The sequence below is a fragment of the Pseudopipra pipra genome, chromosome 26 (assembly GCF_036250125.1).
Source record: "Pseudopipra pipra isolate bDixPip1 chromosome 26, bDixPip1.hap1, whole genome shotgun sequence".
Taxonomy (NCBI): domain Eukaryota; kingdom Metazoa; phylum Chordata; class Aves; order Passeriformes; family Pipridae; genus Pseudopipra; species Pseudopipra pipra.
This window is the reverse complement of record NC_087574.1, coordinates 1,028,648-1,051,400: the sequence shown is the minus strand read 5'-3', so window position 1 is coordinate 1,051,400 and position 22,753 is coordinate 1,028,648. Positions and strand designations below refer to the sequence as shown.

Below are 22,753 nucleotides of genomic sequence, written 5' to 3'. Positions count from 1 at the left end.
AATTCCAGACACTTTTCCAAAGGCAAGAAAAAGAATTATAAAAACTATGTTGAAAAAATTAATCTCTTCATGATGTGTGATCACTCTGCTGTCAGTGGAGCTGCCCTGGCAGTGGGCAGCATGACCAGGCAGGTGAGCACACCTGGCTTGGTTCAGGAGATGTTGGTTTACCAGGGACTAAACTGATAATGGATTCCTCCCAGCATGGATAACCCACAATCATTTAGGAAGAGAAATAAATCCTGGAGCTCTTGTGCCACTCCTCATGTCCCCAGTGCTTGGGTCACTGAGGCAGCACTGGCAAACTTGAAAGAACAATAAAGTAACTCCTCTTCAATAAAACAGGAGAGAGTGGTGGATGTAATTTTGCAGATCTCTTTTGTTGTTAAACCCTCCTGCCCTGTAGTGGGGCAAACGAAACCCTGCTGACAGTACAGTCTGGGGTGGGCAATGCAACTGGACCTGGGAGAAGACTGAAGTGTGAGGGAAGAGGTGTAAGGCTGGCTGCTGGAGGTAGATTTTTTGTGATTAGACCATTTAGTTGGCTCAGAAAAAGCAGATAAGCCTTAGGGAAAACAAGCCCTTCTCTGAATTCGAAACAGAAGCAGCAAATTGAGGGATGGCTCAGAATAGCAGGACAGGGGCCAGCTAATCCCTGGAGATAAGATCTCCAACACAGCCTTGGACAGGCAGGAACCATCCCTCTCTCTGCAGACATCCTGGGAGGTGGGCAAGTGCCACCTCACCAGTGGCGTGTCCTCATGTCCAAGGGGACATGGCATCCAGCCCACTTCTGGTGCTGAGGAGGCTGAGCCAAACCCATGCCAAGGGTCTTCTCAGCCTCTGATGTGAGCCTTGCTCTTACACAATATAAAGGCTCATGGGGAACAATCTGCTTCTCCACCCCTTTTCAAATATTTTCCAGCCCCAAAGAAATGTGAAATTTCTCACAGGTACCAAAAGATCTTGTGAGAAGACAGCAAAATCAAATTCCTGAGGAGAAAGTTTGTGCTGTACACTCCTGAGTGCCACAACAGTCCACAGCTTCCTGGGCTATCAGCAACTCCTGGGACCCCTCTGAGCAGAGTACCAATCTTCCTTAGGCATTGGAATTGGCCTGGAAAGCACCACACTGCTGTGATTACACTCCAAGCAGCCCCCGGGCTTGGATGGGGCTTGGAGCAACCTGGGCTAGTGGAAGGTGTCAGATGGGTTTTAAGGCCCCATCCAACCGAAACCACCCAGTGATTCCATGATTCTACGACTCTGGCACAGGAGCTGCCAGGCAGACTGAAGAGCCAATTCCATCTTTTCTGTCTCCATTCAGTCCCCACACTTTCACCTGGTCTCTCTTGTAACACCAGAGACTTGGAAAGGTTTAGTTCAGATTACTGGAGAAGGTTTTAGGAAAATTCCTCTATGACATCCTTCAGAGGACTCTCCCCTCACCCCTTCAGACAATCCTGTTTTCCCTCTTGGGGGACTCGGGCTGGATTGACAGGAGAAGACATCCATCCTGTGGGTGCATGCAGCTCCAGGGGCCTCTTTGTGTCAGGCTGGTTTAACAACAAACATTTCACAGCCCCTGGAGCATCCCATCCAGCCTGGGAGAGGTACCCGGCCCGACCAGCTCTTCATGCCTGGATTACCCTGCTGATGGAACGGGGATGAAAAAGATTTTCACATTTTTGTTTCATTTCAAGATCCCTCATATTGACAAAATGTGAGGGTGAGGCAGATTGACATCCAGCTTTGACTTGGGAAGCAGTTCAGCATTAACCTATTAAGCTGATGAACTCCAGTTACCCAGGTTGGTTTGCCAAAATTAGACATAGGAAATGGCTGATTATTCAGTGGGAAGAAACACAAGAGATCTGTGCCTAAAATTTCCTGAAGCAGCGATGATGTTGTCTAATTCTGATGGAATTCTTAAACTGACACATCTCAGAGACTTTCAGGGAACTGACCCCTGGAAAAATCAGGATAATAGCACACGGTTTTGCTCCCAGATTTTAAGATTTCCCTATGTAAGTGTTACATTGTGCACCCAGTCCAGGGTGACGGCAGTGCCCAAACAAACCTGGCCTAACACAATTATGGATCAAACGGGGCTGCTCAGTAGAGAAATACAAAAGATTTTCAAAGACAGAGCTTTTAAGGTCTGAAGTCACAGATTTCTGTGGGATTTGGAATTGAGGGGGATGCTACCTCAGCCAAAGGCAGTTGAGGCTAACAAATTCCTGATGCTGGGCAAAAGGAAATATTATTGGCAGATTATTAGAATTTAATCTGTTCACTGTCTGTGAAGGCAATGTCATTTCTTGCCCCTTCTGACTCCTTGGCTCTGTTGGAGGAGGCTCTTTACTCCTGTTTCCTGAATTTCCTTGGTAAGGTCAAACAGGTATGATCAGCAGGGAAAAGGCATGAGGAACTCAGTCCTGCATGGAGAACTGAGTTGTGTTTAATGGTGATTGTGGTAATACAACATTTATAGTGCACTGGGGGCATGGAGGGACCAACATAACCAAAAATCCAGCCAGGTCAGTCCTGCACCTCCAGCAGCCTTCTGTGGCTGCCACCCAGGGAACGATAAAAGCATGAGGAAATTATACTTGGCCGGGATATTTTCCAAACCTCCAGTCATTTGTGTCTCAAAGACTCCTCAGGCTGGGGGATGCTGCAGTTCTTCTCACCATTGGATGTGTTTTTTCCTTCTTTCTCTTTCTCTTTCTCTTTCTCTTTCTCTTTCTCTTTCTCTTTCTCTTTCTCTTTCTCTTTCTCTTTCTCTTTCTCTTTCTCTTTCTCTTTCTCTTTCTCTTTCTCTTTCTCTTTCTCTTTCTCTTTCTCTTTCTCTTTCTCTTCCTATTCTTCTTCCTATTTCTGTCATATTTCCCTGGCATCATTGCAGAAGGGAGGGAGTGAAATGGTAGAGATGTTCCTTGACCCCTTTCTCCCTTGACCTTCCCCTTTACCCTCCCTTGCCATGTCCCTTTACCTGGGATATTTATGAAGAAAGGAATGATGGTCCAAGCATTTGTGAGTCTCCTGGTCACAAATCAGTCTCAAAACTGACCAAAATAGTTGTGTAGAAGTGTTTTTAATTTGGGAAGATGAGTAGGAAGGTGCAATGTGCCTCTGAAAGCTCCTTGCCCAGGGAGCCCTGTGTCCAGCACATCACCCAACAGCACAAGACATTCGATAGATGAGTCTCTGACATTCTTGTCATGTCTCCCCTTCTCCTCTTCCCCACTTCCCCAGGCTGGAAATGCTGGAGGCGAGCTGGGAGGTCTGGTTTGTGTCCTGGAGCCTGTCAGAGCCGGGACACACAGCCCAGGGCCTGCGGCTGGACTCACAGGAGGCTCCAGCAAGGCTTCATCTTCATCTTGCCTGGCTGTGCCCCGGGGTGCAGCTCAGCTTTGTTGGGAAAGCCACAGTTAGGAGCATCAGGAAAGCATGCAAAGAGTGCCTGAAAAAGAGAGGGAGGGGGAAGAGACAGAGAAAGAGGGGAAGAGAGTTTCTGTGCCTGTTGAGATCATGCTCAGGGAAAAGGAGAGATGGGGGAGGGGGGGGGGTCTGGGATTAAGCAGAGCATCCGATTTTTCAGAGAGAGATCCCATATCTGAGAGGGGGACATGGGCTGGTGCAAGCAGAGCAAAGGAGACCCTGGAGGATCCAGCTTTCCCTTTGGTGCTGCCAGGCTTTACAAGGCTGAGCAGAGCAATGGGGAACACAGCACTGGGGTCTGAAAGCTGCTGCTGAATGCACTTGGGGTGTGAATGAATTTGGGGTCTGGAGATTGTGTGACAGAGAAAACCCCCCAGTTTTCTCCCAGATTTCTGGGGCAGCAGTGAATATGAAATCCTTTTACCTCTCGTAGATGCTACCTGGGAATGACCTGGGGACATGTTAGACAGTGATAAGTGACTCTCTCCATCCCCTTTTATCCTGTTTACAATACAGAGGCTTTCCTTGAACAAAACCCTTTTTCCCCTCTCCCTGCTCCTGGCTGTTGTGTTTAAATGAGCCAATTTGCTGAAGGACTCCTCCTGGAAGGACTGGAAGTCTAACAACACCTGACTCTTGGTCGCAGAGTCTTGTTTCTGGCAAAATTCAATTTCTTCCCAAAAGAACAGAAATCTCTTCTCGTATTGCAGCTCTTGCCATTTCATCAGGGCTCCTGTGATACCTCTCACAGCCCTGGCCAGGAGGGAAATCCCAGCAACTATTTTCATTCAACCTATTTCCAGAAAGTGTTTGAAAATGGGGTATAATGGCTCAGGGAAAGGGGAGCAAAGGACAGGAATGTGTTTGTTACTGCTGCAGTTGATGGCTTTGTTGATATGTTGTTTATTCTTGGACTGATGTGATTTCTGGGGCTTATTTGACAGCCAGGGGATAATCTTTTGCCAGAGGCCTGGCTGGCTGAGTGGCAGGGCAGACAAAGTCTGATGCATTATCTGAGATGCAAGGGATGGACCCACAGGGGCAGACTCTCTCATTAATTAAGGATGTGTAGTTATTTCACTCATTTATATCCCTGTGATGTTCAGGGACTCGTTCTCCTGTGACTAGGCTGCATTCTTCAGGTGCTCACCCTGAACTGCAATGAGCAACACTTTGGAGACTGTTCCAGCCTCAAGATTTCCCGTTTTGCCCAGTCCCACAGCAGGAGGTGTCTGAAAATAATTTCTCACCTTTCCTCCAACGTTTGTCAACCTTTAGGACCTTGAATTTTTGCTGTAGTTATTTAGCTTTGCCTAAGTGAAGTGCAGACAGGGCTGAGGTTGCTGAAGAGGACTTAGTGTTAAACCAGTGTATTTAACTGTATTAGAGCATTTTATCTGGATGGACCCAGTTTAAGACATTATTCTTGGTGACAAAGCAGGTTTCTCTCCACACCACAGGTGGGACAGGCAGCACAAACCCAGAGAAGGGCAGAATCAGCCTAACAAAGCCTGAGAAACAAGTATAAAAAAAATGACACCATTTAATAGAGGGAAGAAATGGAGAGAGCTGAGAGCTTGCCTGGGCCATGAGGGCAGAGCTGCTCCTGATGAGTGTTAAATGCCCAATCTCGTGGTATGTATTGAATGCCTTACAGAATACAGGCCTTTTCCAGTTTTTCCCAATCAAGCATTTATTAGGATGAAGTTACATTTCCTGACAAGAACTATATTCCATTAAACTACACTGACAAGAAGGAGTCACTGTATTAATTGGAGTTTTTTAATCAATCGGTGTTTCATTTTAATCAGTGTATTTAATCAATCATAGTCCTAATTGGAGCTCTTCCAATCAATCATTGGAAAAAACAGTTTGCAGTGTCCTGCTGCCCTGATTAACTGGCCTATATTTCCTCTTCTTTAATTTTTATTTTTTTTTATAATCCACATTCTCCTTGACTTTCCCATGAAGTTAAAAGGTGTCAGTAGTTCTGTGGCTCAGCAGACTCTGACCATAAAGCACGTGGGGCTTTGTAGCTCAGCAAATACAAGAAAGGGTTGTGGCTTTAACGGTGGTGGATTATCTGGTCCAAACAATGAAGAAACAATGCACAGGTGAAAGAACTGAAAGGCTTTGATACAACTCCAGAGCAAGCCTTTGATTCCCAGCCCTGTGAGAAATGACAGGAACCTGTGCATCACTCTGGGACAGTGCACCCATATCCTCAAGAGTCCAGCCACAGGTACCACAGGTGCCACAGGTACCACAGGTGCCACAGGTCTTAAGCAAGAGAATGAAAGTGGTCACCAGTGTCTTCATAGCTCGGAAAATTCATATTTCCTCCAAGGAGTCAACAGCTGTGGTGGTTGTAGGTCCTGTTTGGATGTCCCTGAAATGAGTCAACCTTGGTCAGGGGTAGGAAAGTCAGAACCTGGCCTGGAGCTCTGAGCTGGGATTGCAAGCTGAGTGGTGGGATGGATCCCCAGTGGGACAGAGATGTCACCACACCCCAGGGCCCTGGCACTGACACCTCTGCTGCCCAGGCAACCCCAGGGGCTGATCTCCACGTGTGCCAGTGGCTGCGTGTCCATGTGTAGCCCAAGGATAAGAAGAACATGGACCCACTGGAGCGAGTCCAGAGGATCCAAGGGCTGGATCCCTCTGCTCTGGAGCCAGGCTGGGAGAGCTGGGGGGGGTCACCTGGAGAAGAGGAGGCTCCAGGGAGACCTGAGAGCCCCTTGCAGGGCCTAAAGGGGCTCCAGGAGAGCTGGGGAGGGACTGGGGACAAGGGATGGAGGGACAGGACACAGGGAATGGCTTCCCACTGCCAGAGGGCAGGGTTAGATGGGATACTGGGAAGAAATCCTTCCCTGTGAGGGTGAGGAGGCCCTGGCCCAGGTTGCTCAGAGAAGCTGTGGCTGCCCCTGGATCCCTGGAAATGTCCAAGGCCAGGCTGGCCGGGGCTTGGAGCAACCTGGGCTGGTGGAAGGTGTTCGTGGCTGGGAACATGACGCCACGCAGGGGACGCAGTTCCACGGCCCCAAGGCAGCTCTCTCGGCTCACACCACCTCCGCGTCCGAAGCAGCAGCTTTGAGCTGCGGCTGCCTTGGAGAGCCCCGGAATTGGAATTTCTGGAAGGACGTGAACTCCCAACCCTGCCCACCCCCCCCATCACGGCTCCCGCCTGTCCTGCAGCGCCCCCTGGCGGCGGCGGCGGCGGGAGGAGCAGGCGGGGCCGGAACCGGAAGCGGCGGGAGCGGAAGCGGCCGGAGGGCGACGTGTGCGGGGAGCGGCGCGCGAGCGGGATGGAGGGGCTGTACCAGCACACCAACAAGTGCGTGAGGGGAAACGGGGTTTGTACCAGCACGCCAACAAGTGCGTGAGGGGAAACGGGGTTTGTACCAGCACGCCAACAAGGGCGTGAGGGGAAACGGGGTTTGTACCAGCACGCCAACAAGGGCGTGAGGGGAAACGGGGTTTGTGCCAGCACACCAACAAGGGCGTGAGGGGAAACGGGGTTTGTGCCAGCACACCAACAAGGGCGTGAGGGGGAGAGGGGCTGTACCAGAACACCAAGTGCGTGAGGGGAAACAGGAGGGGCTGTACCAGCACAGGAACAAGTTCGTGAGGGATGAGAGGCTGTACCAGCAAACCAAGGAGTGAGTGAGGGGGAACAAAGGGTTCGAGGGGCTGTACCGGCACAGCAAGAAGTGCGTGAGGGCTGTGGGGGTGTGCCAGCAACCAGCGAGTGCGTGAGGGGAAGCAGTGCTCTGGCAGGTCTGAAGGGCTGTACCAGCACAGCAACAGGTGTGTGAGGGGTGTGGGGGTGTTGAGAAATCAGGAAAGGCCTGTGTTCTGTAAAGCATTCAAGTCCATACTACAAGATCGAGCATTTCGAAGTTCCCAGGAGCTGCTGCCACGTCAGCCCTGAAGGGCTCAGCCCGGGCCACGGGGGACCTCTTAATTAATTATTAATTATTCCCTGTTAATTAATGTGCGTTCATTTAAGGGATGCTCGTTCATATTGGTTTTTGGGGCAGTAGGGTTTGAGGTGTCCTGCTGCTGCAGTTTGGACCACCTGTGGAAGCTCCTTGAGGATAAATCCCCCACTTCATGGATAATGCCCATCTGTGGAGGGAGGAGTGGTGTGAAAATTGCAAAATGAGGCAAAAAAATCTTGCAGCTCTGTTGTTACTCCATGTGGAATAACTCACAGGTCCCTTCCTACTCAGAAGTTTCTGTGATTCTGTGTGAAAGAGGATGAAGGACATGTTTAATCCAATATTCCAAATTTCCGTGGTAATTTGCTGCTTTCTGAAGCTCTTTTAAGGGAGGTGGGGTGATAATTGAACTGGTTGAAAACGAAACTATAGAACAAGTGTGGGATTGCAGGGTACTGGTATTGAATTGGTTCTGTAGTTAATTCCAAGCATTGCTGTACTTGGGACATCCCCTCTTCAGCAGCACGGAGTCAGGGTTCAGAAGGCAGCTCTGAGAGTTATTTAAAAATCTAATAACTGAAGAACAAATGTTTTAGTGCTCTGTAAGTTGGTTTCCAAAGTCTGGCTTCAGAAACATTTGTGCTTTGGTTATCAGATGAAAGACCAAGATTCTGGTCTCTTAAAATTAGTTTTTAAAAAAGGTCGTGATATTTTTGTAAATATCAAGTTTAATCAAAACCATCGATGAAGTGCCTTTATTGAAGTCGAATAGTGACCAGCTGTGAGACTGGTCACACCAAGTTTGGCTGCAGGTCCCTCTGGTCAGGACTATTTCAGCATTGCCCAACTGCAGATCTCTGGGAAACACAGTAAAAAATGGACAAATATATGGAATACTTTGGTGTAATGTTGTCCCAGTCTCCCAGAAATGTGAGGCTTGGGGGTTTGAAACAGAAGAATTTGGCAACCATTAGTATTTTTTCTTTGTTTCCATTTACCACTGCTTGTCCAGCAGCAGTAGTTCCTTATAATTTTAAGCTTTTAATTTCACTTGATGCCTCTGAGTTTATATGTTGTAGGACAGTGAAAACCATTCCTTATTCACCTTCTGTGCCATTCTGCTCTCAGGTATCTCCCCACTGTCACCTCCAGGCAGAACAGCTGTTTCTTGTAGAAAAGCTGTTTTGTGCTTTTCATAATCTTCACTGTGATTTCTGTGCTTAAATGAAGTTACTCTGCAGTGCTCGTGGAGTGGAGCTGTGTTGGTGGTCAGTGATGGGCTGTCTGCACTGAACACTGGTGCTGATTCCTGCTCTGTTCTGAAAAGTACTTTTCAATAAAGGAAACTGAAAAATGATTTTGTAGCTGTCCCTGACTGCATTTCCTCTGTCTCCTGACAGGCAGGTCCATGAGGTGCAGTCGTACATGGGGCGCCTGGAGACTTCAGACAAGGAGTCAGTTCACTGTAAGTAGTTCTTAGTGAGGAGAGTCCCACCCAGGGACTGAGCTGGGTGGGACTTTATCATGATAAAGCTGTGAGCTTTATCATTGTATTTGCAATCATTAGTGGGACAAATTTGGCTTGTGAGTCATTGTGATCAGCTGGAGACACAGCACCAGTTTGGAATACATTACAATTATTTTAGTGTTTAACTTCAGTAAGGTGATGTTTTGTAAGAAGGACAGAGCAGAAAAAGACGGAACAAGAATTTTCTTCAAATCATCCTCCTGTTGAAATCCTTTAACTGACAAATAGTGCTCACTGTGGGTGCCTCTGTAATGTCCTGATGTGGGAGTTCCAGAGTTTTGGTGCTGTTGGATTTTGGAACTCGTGGTCAGGGTGTGTTTGGAGGCCGTGCACCGTAACTGGGTTAAAAGCCCCATCACTGCCCTCGTGGAGGTGCAATTAATAAACACCTTGATGTGGGCAGAGCTGCACATCCACATCATTACTGGGCTGGTTTGTTAGAACCCAAAAAGTGAGGGGTGTGGCTGTGCCTGCTCTGCTGTTGGTATTCCCTCAGCATCCACCAACTACAGCCTTCCCCTGAAGATGCTCAGTGCTGCTTCTGGGGAAAAGGCTGAGATTCAAGCAGGATGATTCTGACAGTTCCTGCTGTATCAGAGTCAGAACCTGTGATTCCATCTGCTTGGGGGAAATGTGCAGAACCATTAGGTCTGAAATTGCCTCAGTGAATCTGGACTATAACCCTGTGCTCATAAATGACTCTGATAATAAAATGCTCTGATATGTGTGGCAGGACTTTTTACCCCAGTGCAGAATGGGCCCATGTATTTTGGACCTGTGTTTGAAGCCTTAATTCCTGCTTGAGTCACTAATAATGAGCTTCACCAGGAACTCCTGAGTGAAAGGACACTGCACTGACTGGATGCATTTATTACATGTCCATTGACTTCTATTACTCTAAATATTCTTGTGAAGTATGACCTTGCACTAAAAAGGGCTGTGATTACTTTCCTAGCCAAAAATAACAACTTTAAATCCTGATTCTGGTTTTCCTGGTGATAGTACTACTCTGACTACACTGCCAGAATTCCCAGACTGCTGTTCCCTGGGTGTGATTTTGAAAATGAGTATGATTTCCTATCTTGCTTCTGCTGCTTGAGACCTTTTCAAGAGATAGGATTATGTACATCTTACATGGTCAATAAATGAACATACTGATTATTTATACATATATAAAGATACAGATAGTGCTGTGGATATTAGTGTGTATTTCAGAATTTATGGGAAAAGGGATTATCTGTGGCTGAGGAGCAGGAATAGGGGCCAGGAAATCAAACTTGCAGTTTGCCTTTTCCAACTTTGAGCAAATAGTCCCTCCTTGCTCAAAAAAATCCTGTAATAGTGTTGTTTGGTCTAAGAAAAGCTGCTGTAACTGTCTGTCTGCTCTTCTGGGTGCTCTTCTGTTGAGTTTAGCTGCAGTAAATGATGGAGAGAAGAATAAGAACACTTTGATTTGTGTGTGTAGATGTGAGTCTGTTACTCTTTAATTGTGGGAGATCCAGGGGCAAAGAAAAGGGTCATGTGTGCTCTTTGCTTTTCTGGGTTCTGCTGAATGGGGTTTTCCTAGCTACCTTCTCTGAAGGGGGGGGAAAGGTGAGAGTGTCAAATTACTGAGCTAAAGAAGTGGTATTTCATGATATTTATAGTTCTGTTATCTGATTTTCATCCAGTAAGGATTTGCATCTCTCAGGTTTTACGTACAGCTTTGAATGCTGTTGAGCTTTTCCCTTCATCAGATCGCAGTTCTTTAATTCAAATCAAATGATGTTTTTATTTCCTTGCAGTAGTGGAAAACGAGATCCAAGCAAGAATAGACAACATATTCAGCAACTTGGAACGCCTGGAAATCCTGTCCAGCAAAGAACCTCCCAACAAGAGGCAGAATGCCAAGCTGTGAGTTCACCTGCCTGGCTCTGATTGGGCAGGGGAGTCTTTGTAATTATATTAATTAAATTTATTGAAGTCCTTTGCCTTTTGATTTGTATGAAACTTTTATACTCTGCATAACTTACTCTGTGCTCTGCAGTAGCAGAGTTGAGGCACAGAGACAAGATTGCTTTCCTGCATTTAACCACAGAATGATTAAGTTGGAAAAGACCTCAAAGATCCTCAAGTCCAGACTGGTGGTGGAGCTGGAGTTGTGGCTCTGTTCTCAGATGAGCAGAACATCACTTGGAGGCTTAAATAAAATTCCACTTTGTATGATATTTGGGTTTAATGCATTTGTGGATGTAGGGAGTAACATTCCTTCAGTTGGTGTAATTTCTCTGGACCACTGTCCTGGCTGTTGGTGACTAAAATGAGATTTCTAAAGTGAGCGCTGGTTTGAGCAGGAGGTTGGACCACAGACATCAGGAATTGCTGTTCTTAATTAATTCTGTGATTCAATTATCAATGTCCCAAAACACCCTTGTAGACAGTAGGGGTAGATTTCATGTGTTATAGAGGTCAGTATGTGAAGTAGTCATGAATTTCTTTATAGAATCTCATTTGAGTTGGAAGGGACCTTAAAGATCTTCTGGTTCCAACTCCCTGCCATGGGCAGGGACACCTTCCACCAGACCAGGATAGTCTGATAATCAAGGTAATCAGTTATCTAGTGTGGTAATCAAACATTAAACATTATCAAACATGTAATCAGGAGTTCTGGACAGGATTTGTTTCAGCCCAGTGGAGATGTCTGTGGTGTCTCCTGTTTTGCCCACTGACTTTCAATCTTCTTTTAATAAATATTCAAACTTAAGAACATGGTGCTAATTAATGAAGCTTGAAAGCTTCATCTTTTGTGTGAATGAGGATCATGAAATAGAAAACCTGCCATCTTTCCAAATCTGTGTTATATGAGAAATAGATATGCATAACTCCTGAAGAGACCAGTGATGGGATAGGATGGCTGAGACTGCCCATTAGCTCTCCTGTGTATTTATTGCACTTTTTTGCTCAAAGCAAGCTGTTAAATGTCAGAAATACTTTGTGACAGCTCAGGAGTTCTGCTTCACATTCTGTTGTTAGCCTGGAGGCTAAATAATTGATTAAAATAAATAATCACTTGTTAAATCATCACCTCTTTGGTAGAAAAACGAGGCAGGGAAGATGTGAGTGTGGAATTTTGGCCTGATATTGAACGTCCTGCGTCCTTCTGGAGAAGTAGAACCCATCAGTCTGTGTTACCTGGTAATGCTGCATTGTCCTTGTGAGAACCAGCAGCACAGAGCAGTGTTTTCACCCTGCTGTTGGTCCTTTCCAGGAGGGTGGACCAGCTGAAGTATGATGTGCAGCACCTGCAGACGGCCCTGAGGAACTTCCAGCACCGGCGGTACCTGCGGGAGCAGCAGGAGCGGCAGCGGGAGGAGCTGCTGGCCAGGACCTTCACCACCAATGTAAATATGTGTGTTTACCTCGGTGGAAACACGTGTGGTTCACCTCTCTGTGCTCCAGGAGCTGCAGGCTGGCAGAGCAGCTTCAGGCAGGGCTGTTGAATGTGTCAGTAAAGGCAGAGAAGGATAACAATGTAGGGATAAAGTACAGCTCTCACATGGCTGTGAGGACGCAGCAGGAAAAGACTCCAGAAGCTCCTGTTTTATCCAGTGCAGTTCCACCTGGCTTTATAGGGCAGTTGCAAAAGGGTGAATGAGGTAGGTACCAAAGGGTACATTTTACTTGGATTTGTGTCAAATCCTGAGATCTGTGAAAAGCCTGACTTTATACACCCTGCTGACAGTAGATGTCAGCAAAACTGCTACTTATCCAAATACAAATCACACAGCTGGGACAAAGCCATTGCTTTTTGCCTAGAAATGAGTCAAAAGTTTGTAATAACATGAACATGTTCCACTTGTTCATGCTAATTCTTAGTTCCTCTGCTGGGAAGTCCCCCCGGTGCAAATTCCTGGAGGAGTTTTGCTCTGAGTAATGTAGGTTCACTTTCAGATTTCCCTTTTCTGCAGCTGAAAAGTTAGTCTTGGTTTTGTTTGGGGGTTCTTTGTGTTTTGTTTTGTGGTTTTTTGTGGGTTTTTTTTTAATCATTATTATTTTTTAAAGTTTTTTCTTCCCTTTTTTGTTAAAGGCACCTTCCGTAGCGTTCATTATCTGTGTTGTCAGTCACTGTTAGGGCCAGGAAGAATGAATGTGGGGGATTCTCTTTGCTTGAGATTTGGGCAGTTCCATGCACTTCTCACAGCCTGCCAGAAAGATAATGTCTGGTATTTTGTTGGCTATTTCAAAATATTAAACAAGGCTAGAAAGGAAAACTGAGATTTGAAGCCTGATTTATTTTTAAACACTTTGGTGTTCCTCTGCAAATAGGGACAAGTTTTCCTACAGGAAAATTCGTTGTTAAAACGTGTGTTAGAGGAACAGTTTTAAAGAGCAATAGCTGGCTTACAGATGCAAAATATAGAGCAAACTGGGTTTTTTTCCTCCTTTAGATCTTGAAATGTGTCTCAAAGGAAAGAAAACACATGATTATTTTGTATTTCTTTTTACCTTGCTACAAAAATGTGACTTTAAAGTGACAATTTAATAGGAAAATGAGGATTTATTTGTCAGTTGTTGGCTTATTTTGGTTAGAAGTTACACAGTTCATATTCATAACTCCCCTATTCTATTAAATGGTGATGTCAACTGAGTGTTGGGGCATCCTCAGGAAGTCACTGTGACATCCAGAACAGTTTTTGGAAGCTGTTCTGAACATTTGGCTTAATTCAGAGTTTAAAGTGGTCTTCAAAGCCTGCCCTGTACCATTCTGGAAAAACCCCAAAGAGCAAATCAAAGCTCTTGTGGTGCCATCTCATCTCCTTGGGAGGGGGGTCACAAATCTACTCCCACATTTTCATTGCTGCCTAATAGTGTCTGAAAAGAGCCCCTTGTGTAGGAAATGAAATCCCTGCTGATTTGAAGGTTGTTAAATCTGTGGAACAAGAGCCATTAAATGCCAATCCAAGTGCTTCTGCTCACAGACTTGTGTCAGCCCTGGTGCTTCCTGAGCAGGGGGTCAGTGTGTGTGTCCTGGCACAGCCTCTTCCCCAGGCCCTCGTGGCTCTGGCACTGTCCTTGGCTCTGGCACTGTCCTTGGCTGTCCTTCTCTCACAGTCAGCCTGGGCACTGCAGCCCCTGCACTGGATTCTGCAGAGCATCTTCACACCCACCTCGGGGGTTTGAACTGGAGATTGTGCTCAGAGCACATTCCCTGGGTCCCCTGGGTGTGACCTGCAGCTCACAGGCACATGCTGCAGACAGGAATTCTGCCTCTGGGCCGTTCTTGTTCTGAGTCCCTGGGAGCAGGGATCAGTGTTCCCACACTTACCAGTGTCACCATTCCTGCTCTAAACCAGTGTGGGAGTGATGAGCCATTTCCTTGCTCTCTGGAAGAGAGAGAAGATTGAACTGGGGGCCTTTGACAGAAACAAGTGATCGCATCCTCTGCCCACTTGTGCAGTCCAGATTAGAGCTTTATCCCATTATTTCCATTTCAAGATTCCTAGTTCCTTGTTGAGCAAATGCATCTTTTCTGGAAAAAATGTGAAAAATGTAAATTTTTAATTATTTTTTTTCTCTGAGGCCCTGGGTGATGAGTGAGCCAGAGCTCAGGGAACCAGGCCCATGTCTGTTCGCTCTCACTGCCATGTCATAAGTACTTGGAATATCATCTCCAAACATTGGGTTTTTCAGGCCTTTTGTCGCTCAGAGACATGGTGGGAAATGTTCCACAAATCTTTCACTTGCAATGATCAAATGACTCCTTGTTAAACACCTTCTGTAGCTTTGATGTTCTGTCTTGCAATAACCCTTTCCTACATAAATCATAAACTGAGATCATAAAGATTCATAGAATGAGATTATAAAAATTCTCTGCTTGGATCTCTTTATCATAAACTGAGATTATAAAAATTCTCTGCTTTTAATCCCTTTATCCTCGAGATGGAATTGCAGTGGAGCAGCTGATCAGCTTTGCCCTTTGGCTTCCTCCCTGTCTTCTCTAAATTGTTTTCACTCAGTGTTGTGTTAAATATCCTGATGGAAAAGCTGTTTTACAGGCAGTCCCCCCAGCCCTTGGGGTGTTGCAGGGGGGTGTGTGCTGGGTGTGGGCAGTGTGAGTGAGCAGGTAACCGAGTCCCTGCCTTTCCCCACAGGACTCTGCCACCACCATCCCGATCGACGAAACCCTGCAGTATAACGAGTCCCTGCAGAGTGCCCACCGAGGCATGGATGAGCTTATTGGCAGTGGCACCAACATCCTGCAGGGCCTGAGGGACCAGAGAGTCACCTTAAAGGTGGGGCATTGTTTTTTACCAAAGACCCCACGTTTTTCTGTGTTTATGATGACCAGCCTTTGTAAAATCGGTCCATGCGTTGCTTCGAGCTGAGGGTGCTGGAAAGGCCCAGGCTTCATTTAAACAACCCGAAATCTTTACATTTTATCATCCTTTTAGTAATATCTTTAAGGTCTTTCTGGGCCTGGCTGGCCTTCCCCTGCAGGGCAGTATCTGGAGTGCTGAATCTTGTGTTTTATTCCCTTATGTTTGTTTTCCTTTGGTTGATTGTTGGTTTTGGTTCAGTTCAGAAGGGGCAGGAACTGGCTGGCAGGTGTTGGTTCAGATGAACATCACTCAGAGCTGCTGTAAAGCACCTGTGTGTGAGATTAGTGATAGAAGTAATGCTCCTCAGTAATGAAGATAACGTACCTCAGGAATAAAGATAATGCACCTCAACATCCCTCCCTCCGCAAACACTGCTCATTTCAGCTGTATTTCTGCAAGTCTCTTAAGAGCAAATATTTGCCTTTTATCTTAAAGGCTCTTCATAGTGATGTTATATTTTGAGTGAACAGCTCAAAGATAGAAAAACTTTTTTAATGTGTGTGGGGAGAAACTGAATTTCTGAAAAATGTGGGGAAATCCTTTTGTGTGTTGTAGTCATCTTCTGATGGGGATAACTGCTGTTGTCTGCCTTGGGATGTATCTGCCAGAGGATTTAGGCATTTTCAGTGACATGAATTCCTGTTTTGGTCAGGAATCAAATGTCCCTGGTGTCACAGGCAGTGACAGCCTGGCCTGCACTGCAGCTCACACACAGGGAGCTGAGCTGCACACACGGGCACTTAGCTGTCCTGGTCACAGAATTCCAGGTTCGTGGTTCTCCCAAAGCCCTGCACAGGACCAGCACGGGGGATAAAGCAGGGCTGGAGCTCCTTTTCTGCTCCCTAGTCTGGTGAGCAGTCCCTGCACCACAGATGTCACCTGCAGGCATTAAAGCAGTGTTTGGGGCCAGGTCCTTTCCAAGATGAGATTTGGCTTCTTGGATCAGGTCACTTGTTCACTGAATAGAGATTAGTTTTTATACAGAGTCAATTACTAGAACAACTTGAAGAAATCTTGGTGGGGTGTTCGTTCATTGCAGAGGAATGTTGTCACTGGGTTGTCTCGGGGCAGGACTGGGGGGTAGAAAGGGGTTCTGCTCCTGTGGGATCCCAAGGGGCTCCTGCAGGGAGCTGTGCCCTGTCTCCCCTGGCAGCCTGTGCCCTGGGGGAGCTCTGCAGCAGGGAACTGGTGGGGGTCTCTGCCCAAGGTCTGTGCTTTGGGGCCATCGTGTCCTTGTGTTTTCAGGGGGATATTTCCTCTTCCTCACAGGTGAGGAAACATCTGTTCATGTTCCTTTCCCCCTTACCCAGCTTTTCATACACTGACAGGGCTTTGTTGCCTGATAACATCTGGCAGAAGCAGCTGCTGTAAGAGACAGTTACAGAGGGGAATAGGTTAATGTGGAATTGTGGACTATCCTAAATGGGAAAGGACCCCCAAGGGTCATCCAGTCCAACCCCTGGCCCTGCACAGACACCCCAACAATCCCACCCTGTCCCTCAGAGTGTTGGCCAAACCCTCCTGGAGCTCTGGCAGGGGCTGTGCCCACTGCCCTGGGGAGCCTGGTCAGTGCCAACCACCCTCTGGGGGAAGAACCTTTCCCTGAGATCCAACCTGACCCTGCCCTGACACAGCTCCAGCCGTTCCCTGGGTCCTGTCCCTGCTCACAGAGAGCAGAGATTGGAGCTGCCCCTCCAGACCCCCTCATTCTCCTCTTCTCCAGCTGAACAAGCCAAGTGCCCTCAGCCACTCGTGTGGGCCCTCCAGACCCTTCCCCATCCTCATGTCCCTCCTTTGGACACTCCCTAATACCTTTATTCTCTCAAACTTTGTGCTTATTTGGTATAAATAGACAGGTATGGACCAAGTATTTCCAGATTATCACTTTAACTGTTCTAATTATACAATTCCACTGTTCCATGACTGCAAGAATTGAGGAGTTTTCACTTTTTATTGTTTTATTTTATTTCAAAGCTTTATATTTGGTTTGTTTTCTCCCTGCAAGGTTTGGTATTTTCTGAAGCAGTGTGAAAAGATTCTGCAGGGACAGGGAAGAGCTGAACCCAAGAGCAGCCTCCAGGGGGTTAATGTGAGGTGTGGGAAATGCAGGGGGAAAATGTGATGATGTGTTACTGGAAAGACCCAACCTGATTTCAGTGCAGGGCCCGAGTACCTGCACAACCCTGAACAGAAGAAACTCTGACATTTTTCATTGCAAACCTGTATGTTCTATGGATTGAGAAGCTGTTTGTGCATGTGTGCCTGATATTGTTGATCTAAAAGTCCTCAGGGAGATTTTTCTGATCTTCAGTCAGGTTTGTGTTCAAAACAATTCCAAATTTTCACATTTTTACTCTTCTGAGACCAAAGATACAGTGGACTGTGGGAAGAGAAGCTGAAGTTTTTATTTCAAAGTCCAAGCACAGAGTTGAGCACTGTGATGGGAATCTGTGCTTCTGACCTGGCTCAGAGATGAAACCAGTTACACCTTCCTGAAGGGGCTGTTCTGCCAAGGATGACCCAGAGCCACTGTGAGGGATGGGTCCCTTGTCCTGGTGTGACAGGGCAGTTCCCCCTGGGAGCACACAGGCTGCCAGCTCCTTTTAGACCCCATCTGGAACTCTTACTCCTCCCTAGGGAGTGCATTTTTCTGAGACACTTTTTATTGTGTGTTTATCCAGACAGATTGTTTTGTGTCTTTAACCACATCTTTGTTCATGTGTGTGAATTAATTAGTCCCAACCTGCAGCTATTTCCAGGATTCTGTGGCCTCCCCCTGTCAAATGGTTCCATGGTCAGAATCCATCCCTCACCACCCAGGATGAAACATTCTTGGGCTGTGGAATAAGTGTCAGACCAGGAGGTTAATGGTGTCTTTGGTGTGTTTTTGCTCTCAGGGTACCCACAAGAAGATCCTGGATGTTGCCAACATGCTGGGCTTGTCCAACACGGTGATGAGGCTCATCGAGAAACGCGCCTTCCAGGACAAGTTCCTGATGCTGGGGGGGATGGCAGTGACCTGTGTCATCATGTTCCTCGTGGTGCAGTACCTCACATGAGCTGCTGAGCCAGAAACACAGTCCTTTGGAGCAACGTGGACTGGACTTCCCTCTGAGTGCTGCTTTGGATGAGCCCTTCCCATGGACTTCAGAGTTTACAAATCCCACCTGGACACATGTCACGTGGAAAGCACGTCAGGAACTGGATGTGTCTGGGGACACTGTAATTGAGAATGGCCCTGTAAAAATACCCCCTGGCCTTTACTGCTCTCACCTCATGTCTGCAGGTTTGAGGATCTGGTTCAGAGGAAGCAGAAGTGAATATCGTGCCCAGCAAGGCAAGGCAGGAATGTCCCTTTGGAGGCACAGGGACAGGAGGATGCAGAGTGGAAGCTGCAAGTGAATCTCTCCTGTGCTGGCCAGAGCTGACCCTGGAACTGCACTTGGCAGTGCATGAAGGGCACAGAGACTTCCCAGGGTTTGTGGCCCTGGACCTGTGGACTGAGTGTGCAGAAAGACTTGGGGAGTGAAGGGTTTCCATCTGCAGATCCACCATTTGCTTGGAGGAGGAGGAGGGTTTGTGGGGAGAGGTCTTAGGGCACAGTTAAACCTCAGTTAACTCTACACACAGCATCAAACAGCACAGATCTCCTGGCTGAGGCTGCAGTGCTGCTCAGCTCACCTCAGGGTGTTTGGTACCTCTCTCTGCCCCTCTGCTCCCAGGGCAAGGTCAGTGCTGTGCTCCTGCCTCCTCCAGGCAGGTGCACATCCCTGGGCCTCCCACCAAATCCAGCCTCCAAAACTGGGGGACATTCCTGATGCTGGTGAACATCCCCATGGATGGGCTGTGCTCCTGAGGTGCTGCTTGGGTTCTGGGCTCTGGAGTTGGTACTTTGGGGTTGATGGAGCAGGTGAGTCCCCCTGTGCTCCACGGAGGTGTGGGATTGTTCATGGAGCTGGGACAGGCTCCCTGCTGCTCTTTACATCATGGGGACAGTGGGATGAGCTCAACAGGCCTGTCACAGGCAGCTGTGGTTCCTCAAGCTCTGTGCCTTGGGATGGTCACATCCCCCCATCCTTGGGCAGGGTGTGCTCCAGGTTACCTTTGCACCCGTGGAGTTACTGGCACAGACACTTGGCTGGGACACATGTGCTCAGGGGAGTTCCCTGGCACAGGTCAACCCCGAGCTGGGAGATGCCTCTTTCCAATCCAGCCCTGCTTTCCCTGCAGCCTGGGGGTTCTGTCAGAGGGGCCATCCTGGGATTTTGGGCAGCATCCATTTCGATCACCCCTCAGGTCCATTCCCATCCCAACGTGTCCAGAGCATTCCCTGATGTCTGGCGGCAGCACAGAGGTGTCATATCCAGATGATGTGGCCTTGTGCTGGCAATTCCTTCCTTGTTTTCTGTCTGGAATGGTTGTGGGTCTCTGGATTAGTGACAGATCACAAGTTCTGCATTCTCTCTTTGCTTTTATCATGTAGCCTGTTGCAAACTGGGAGAAACGGTTTAAATAACTCCAAAAATGAATTTCAGTGAGCCCGGGGCTGTGCTGGGTTGCTGTGCCCAGACAGAGCTCCCAGAGCAGATCAGCTGCCCCAGCCCATGGGCTTCTCCATGGGCTTGATGCCTCTGAGGTGTGTCCTGCTCCGTGTTCCCTCTTTGTCCAGGCTTTCCAAGGAAACACTTCGGCAGAGCAGGCATGGAATTGGTTTTCATTTGAGCCCAAGGGAGGAGGGGATTAAAAGGAAAAGAGGAATTGTGGCAGTGACAGAGCATCTATCTTGCTCTGCAGTCTAAACCTTAAATCCAAATTGAGCTTAGATTTATTCTGAGTAGGAAATCTGATGGATTCCTCCTGTGGTGCCCTTGGGAGGTCACTTGGCAGGGCAGCTGGGCACTTGTGAGAGTCCCTGAAATCTCCTTCTGTCTCCCATGAACTGCTCCAATTCCATTTGATTTTACAGATTGGGGTTCAGAGATTGGGGTTGTCATTGTTTAAAGTTTCTGTGGTTGTGACCTGCTGTAGGAGGGTTTGTCTCACACAAAGGTGGGTCTCTGGCCAATCTCTTTCCTTTTGGGCTGTGGTGGGAGCCATAAAATATTTGGAACTGGATTTTTTTTCTGTTTCTGAGCCCAGTTTGGCATTTCAGTAGATGTTTCCTTGTTAATTTGTTTTGCCTCCTGGAGTCTCCTTGTCCCTGCACAGGCTGATTTCCCCACGGGGAGCCAAGTGTCCTTGCTGTCCCCTGCATCCAGGGGTGGATGAGGGGCTTGGAGGAACCCCCTGGATTTGAGGACACGTGACTTCAAACGCGATTGTACTGCATGGGAAGTACAAGGTGGACTTGGAAACCCAAGTGCTCTCAGGGGTGTTGTGTAAAACCCCAGAAAGCCTCCAGTGCAGTGGGATGGGGTGGGATCGGGGTCCCTGGGATGGGGAATGAGCCGGACCTGGAGCTCTGCTGGCTTTGCTTGTGTTGCTGCTGCAGCTCTGGGATGAGCTGCTCTCCCACGAGGGGACACTCTGGGAATTCACTTGCCTCTGGAAAAAAAACCTTTTTACCAGTATTTTATACAAAAAGGAGTGGGGGTGGGACATGATGTGATTCATGTGATATTCTGTGAATAAAGATTTTTTTTTTCAGCCATGATGAAGGTTTTTTACCTTGACCAGCACGTTGGGGCCCAGATAAACCAGCAGGGCCAGTTTGGGGCTGTCAGGAGCCCTGTCCCAGCTCAAGGGGAGGGGAAGTTCCCAGAAGGTGGAAGCAGGATTGGCCAGCTCGGAGTGGGATCGATGCTGCTTTGGGGTCAAAGCCAGGGAGGGTTGGGAGGGGCTTGTAGGAATTCTTTGGTAGCAAAAGGAGCCAAAGGCCCCCAGGGATGGGGCTGATGATGCAGGTTGGGGGCAGGGAGACCCCCTGTCCTGCTGCCCCTTCTCTGGGTTCTGGTTAAGAGCAGTGAAGGAAGAACCTGGAGGGCAAAATGGGGCTGTTGATAGAGATTGTGGATTTCAAATGTGAGATCAAGGGGTTGGATTATCTTCCTCTTGCTATTAATTTCTGTTTTGAAATAATTCCAGTCCCCCAGAGTTACAAAACACTTACTAAATAAGAAAATATCCAGCAAAGAATGCAGGAAGTCATCAGTGCTGTAGGTCTGAAGGGGGTGCAGAGATGGGACAGGTCTGCACCATGTCCCTTCCAGGGCCCCTGAAGGGCTTCGATCTCTGTTTCTCTTGGGTTTTACTCCTCTGTCCCTTTGCTTTTTAAAAATAATAATAATAAAATAATAATTTTAATTATTAAATTTAATTAACGAGTCCTTATCTCGACCCACAAGTTTTACTTTTGTCCCCTTCGTTGCCCCCCATCCCTGCCGGGACAGGGAGGGAATGGTTGTGGGATGTTCTGGGTGGGGTTAAATCAAGACAAACCTGAGAGGGAAAAGCTTTTGAAACAAAGAAACCAATCGGGTGAGTATTTGAGCAGTTAAAAAGCTGAAATGGGGGTACAGTATAGAATCGAGAGGGAGATAATGGGTGATAAAGATGATGGTTGGGTGGGACAGAATTAATTTAGAAGGAAGATAGTGCAGATAAGCACCGGAGGATGTTTGGAGTTGGCCGGGAAGCAAAGCCTGCTCTGTGCCTCTCCCCTTACACTGATTCCTCATGTTAACCCCGGAATGTCCGAGTACAAGGGGGGGGGGGGGATTAAAAAACGTCCTTTAGTGCAAAACACAACCCAGGACTAGAATAACAACGCTGGGTGTCTCAGCTCGGGGAGAGAAATGTCTCCCCTGGTCCATAACAGAACCCACAGGTGGAGGTGTCACAGAATCCCAGGATATGCTGAGTTGGGAGGGACTCACAAGGATCGCCAAGTCCAACCCTCGGCCCTGCACAGGACACCCAAGAGTCACACCGTGAGCCTGAGGGTGTCCTGCCCTGCTCTTGTCTCCCAAACTTGCGGGGTGAGAAGCCTTTCCCTCCCCAGCCCCTCAGCTCTCTGCACTCACCGGCTCCAGGTGCTGCAGTCCCGAGGGATTCCTGGCATCGAGCTGTTCCTCCTCCTCCCAGCCATCGTTGGGCTCCTGTTCCACAACTCTTGGTTATTTCTGTGCCTCCTCTTAGAGGTGCAAGGCCAAGAGCAAAGGAGGGGGAGGGGGGAATAAACCAGTGGCGAGATCAGAGAAGAACAATAAGTCATACCACGGTTCTGGAAATGGGCAGGAGAAACTACAGCCCACTGGGAATGGAAATGGTACCAGAATCCCAAAATATAGGGCAGGGATATTGTCAGGGATATTGTCAGAGACCTTGGCTGTCTCTGCTGCCCTGGGCCAGGATGGAATCTCTACAGCAGGAGCAGAAAAGCCAAGGCACAGATGGAACAGGACTTGGCAAAGGACACAGGTCAGAATGGAAAAGCCGAGGAGAGTTTATGCTCCCAATAAACGAGAAGGGAGAACTGGTGG

General features: G+C 47.7%; 1 protein-coding gene across 3 annotated transcripts; it reads left to right on the top strand.

Annotated features, from left to right (window-relative positions):
* Positions 1-6,664: 6,664 nt before the first annotated feature.
* On the top strand, positions 6,665-20,922 carry GOSR2 (golgi SNAP receptor complex member 2). Of its 3 annotated transcripts, none has more exons than XM_064636694.1 (6): positions 6,666-6,778; positions 8,786-8,850; positions 10,698-10,806; positions 12,161-12,293; positions 15,045-15,185; positions 18,170-20,922. In XM_064636694.1, exons 1-6 carry the CDS (start codon positions 6,750-6,752, stop codon positions 18,329-18,331), a joined length of 639 nt encoding a protein of 212 aa, XP_064492764.1. In that variant the 5' UTR covers positions 6,666-6,749; the 3' UTR covers positions 18,332-20,922. The 3 variants fall into 3 exon arrangements, with proteins under 3 accessions (XP_064492766.1, XP_064492764.1, XP_064492765.1); XM_064636695.1 differs by lacking the exon at positions 6,666-6,778 and adding an exon at positions 6,974-6,984 and having other exon boundaries at positions 8,787-8,850; XM_064636696.1 differs by lacking the exon at positions 15,045-15,185 and having other exon boundaries at positions 6,665-6,778.
* The last annotated feature ends 1,831 nt before the right edge of the window (positions 20,923-22,753 follow it).

What these genes read in the sequence shown, in the direction of transcription:
- GOSR2 (XM_064636694.1), top strand. Translation starts at nt 6,750, where the DNA reads ATGGAGGGGCTGTACCAGCACACCAACAA. An exon ending in CTGTACCAGCACACCAACAA is followed by an intron (nt 6,779 to 8,785) that starts GTGCGTGAGGGG and finishes GTCTCCTGACAG; the next exon opens with GCAGGTCCATGAGGTGCAGT. An exon ending in AAGAGGCAGAATGCCAAGCT is followed by an intron (nt 10,807 to 12,160) that starts GTGAGTTCACCT and finishes GGTCCTTTCCAG; the next exon opens with GAGGGTGGACCAGCTGAAGT.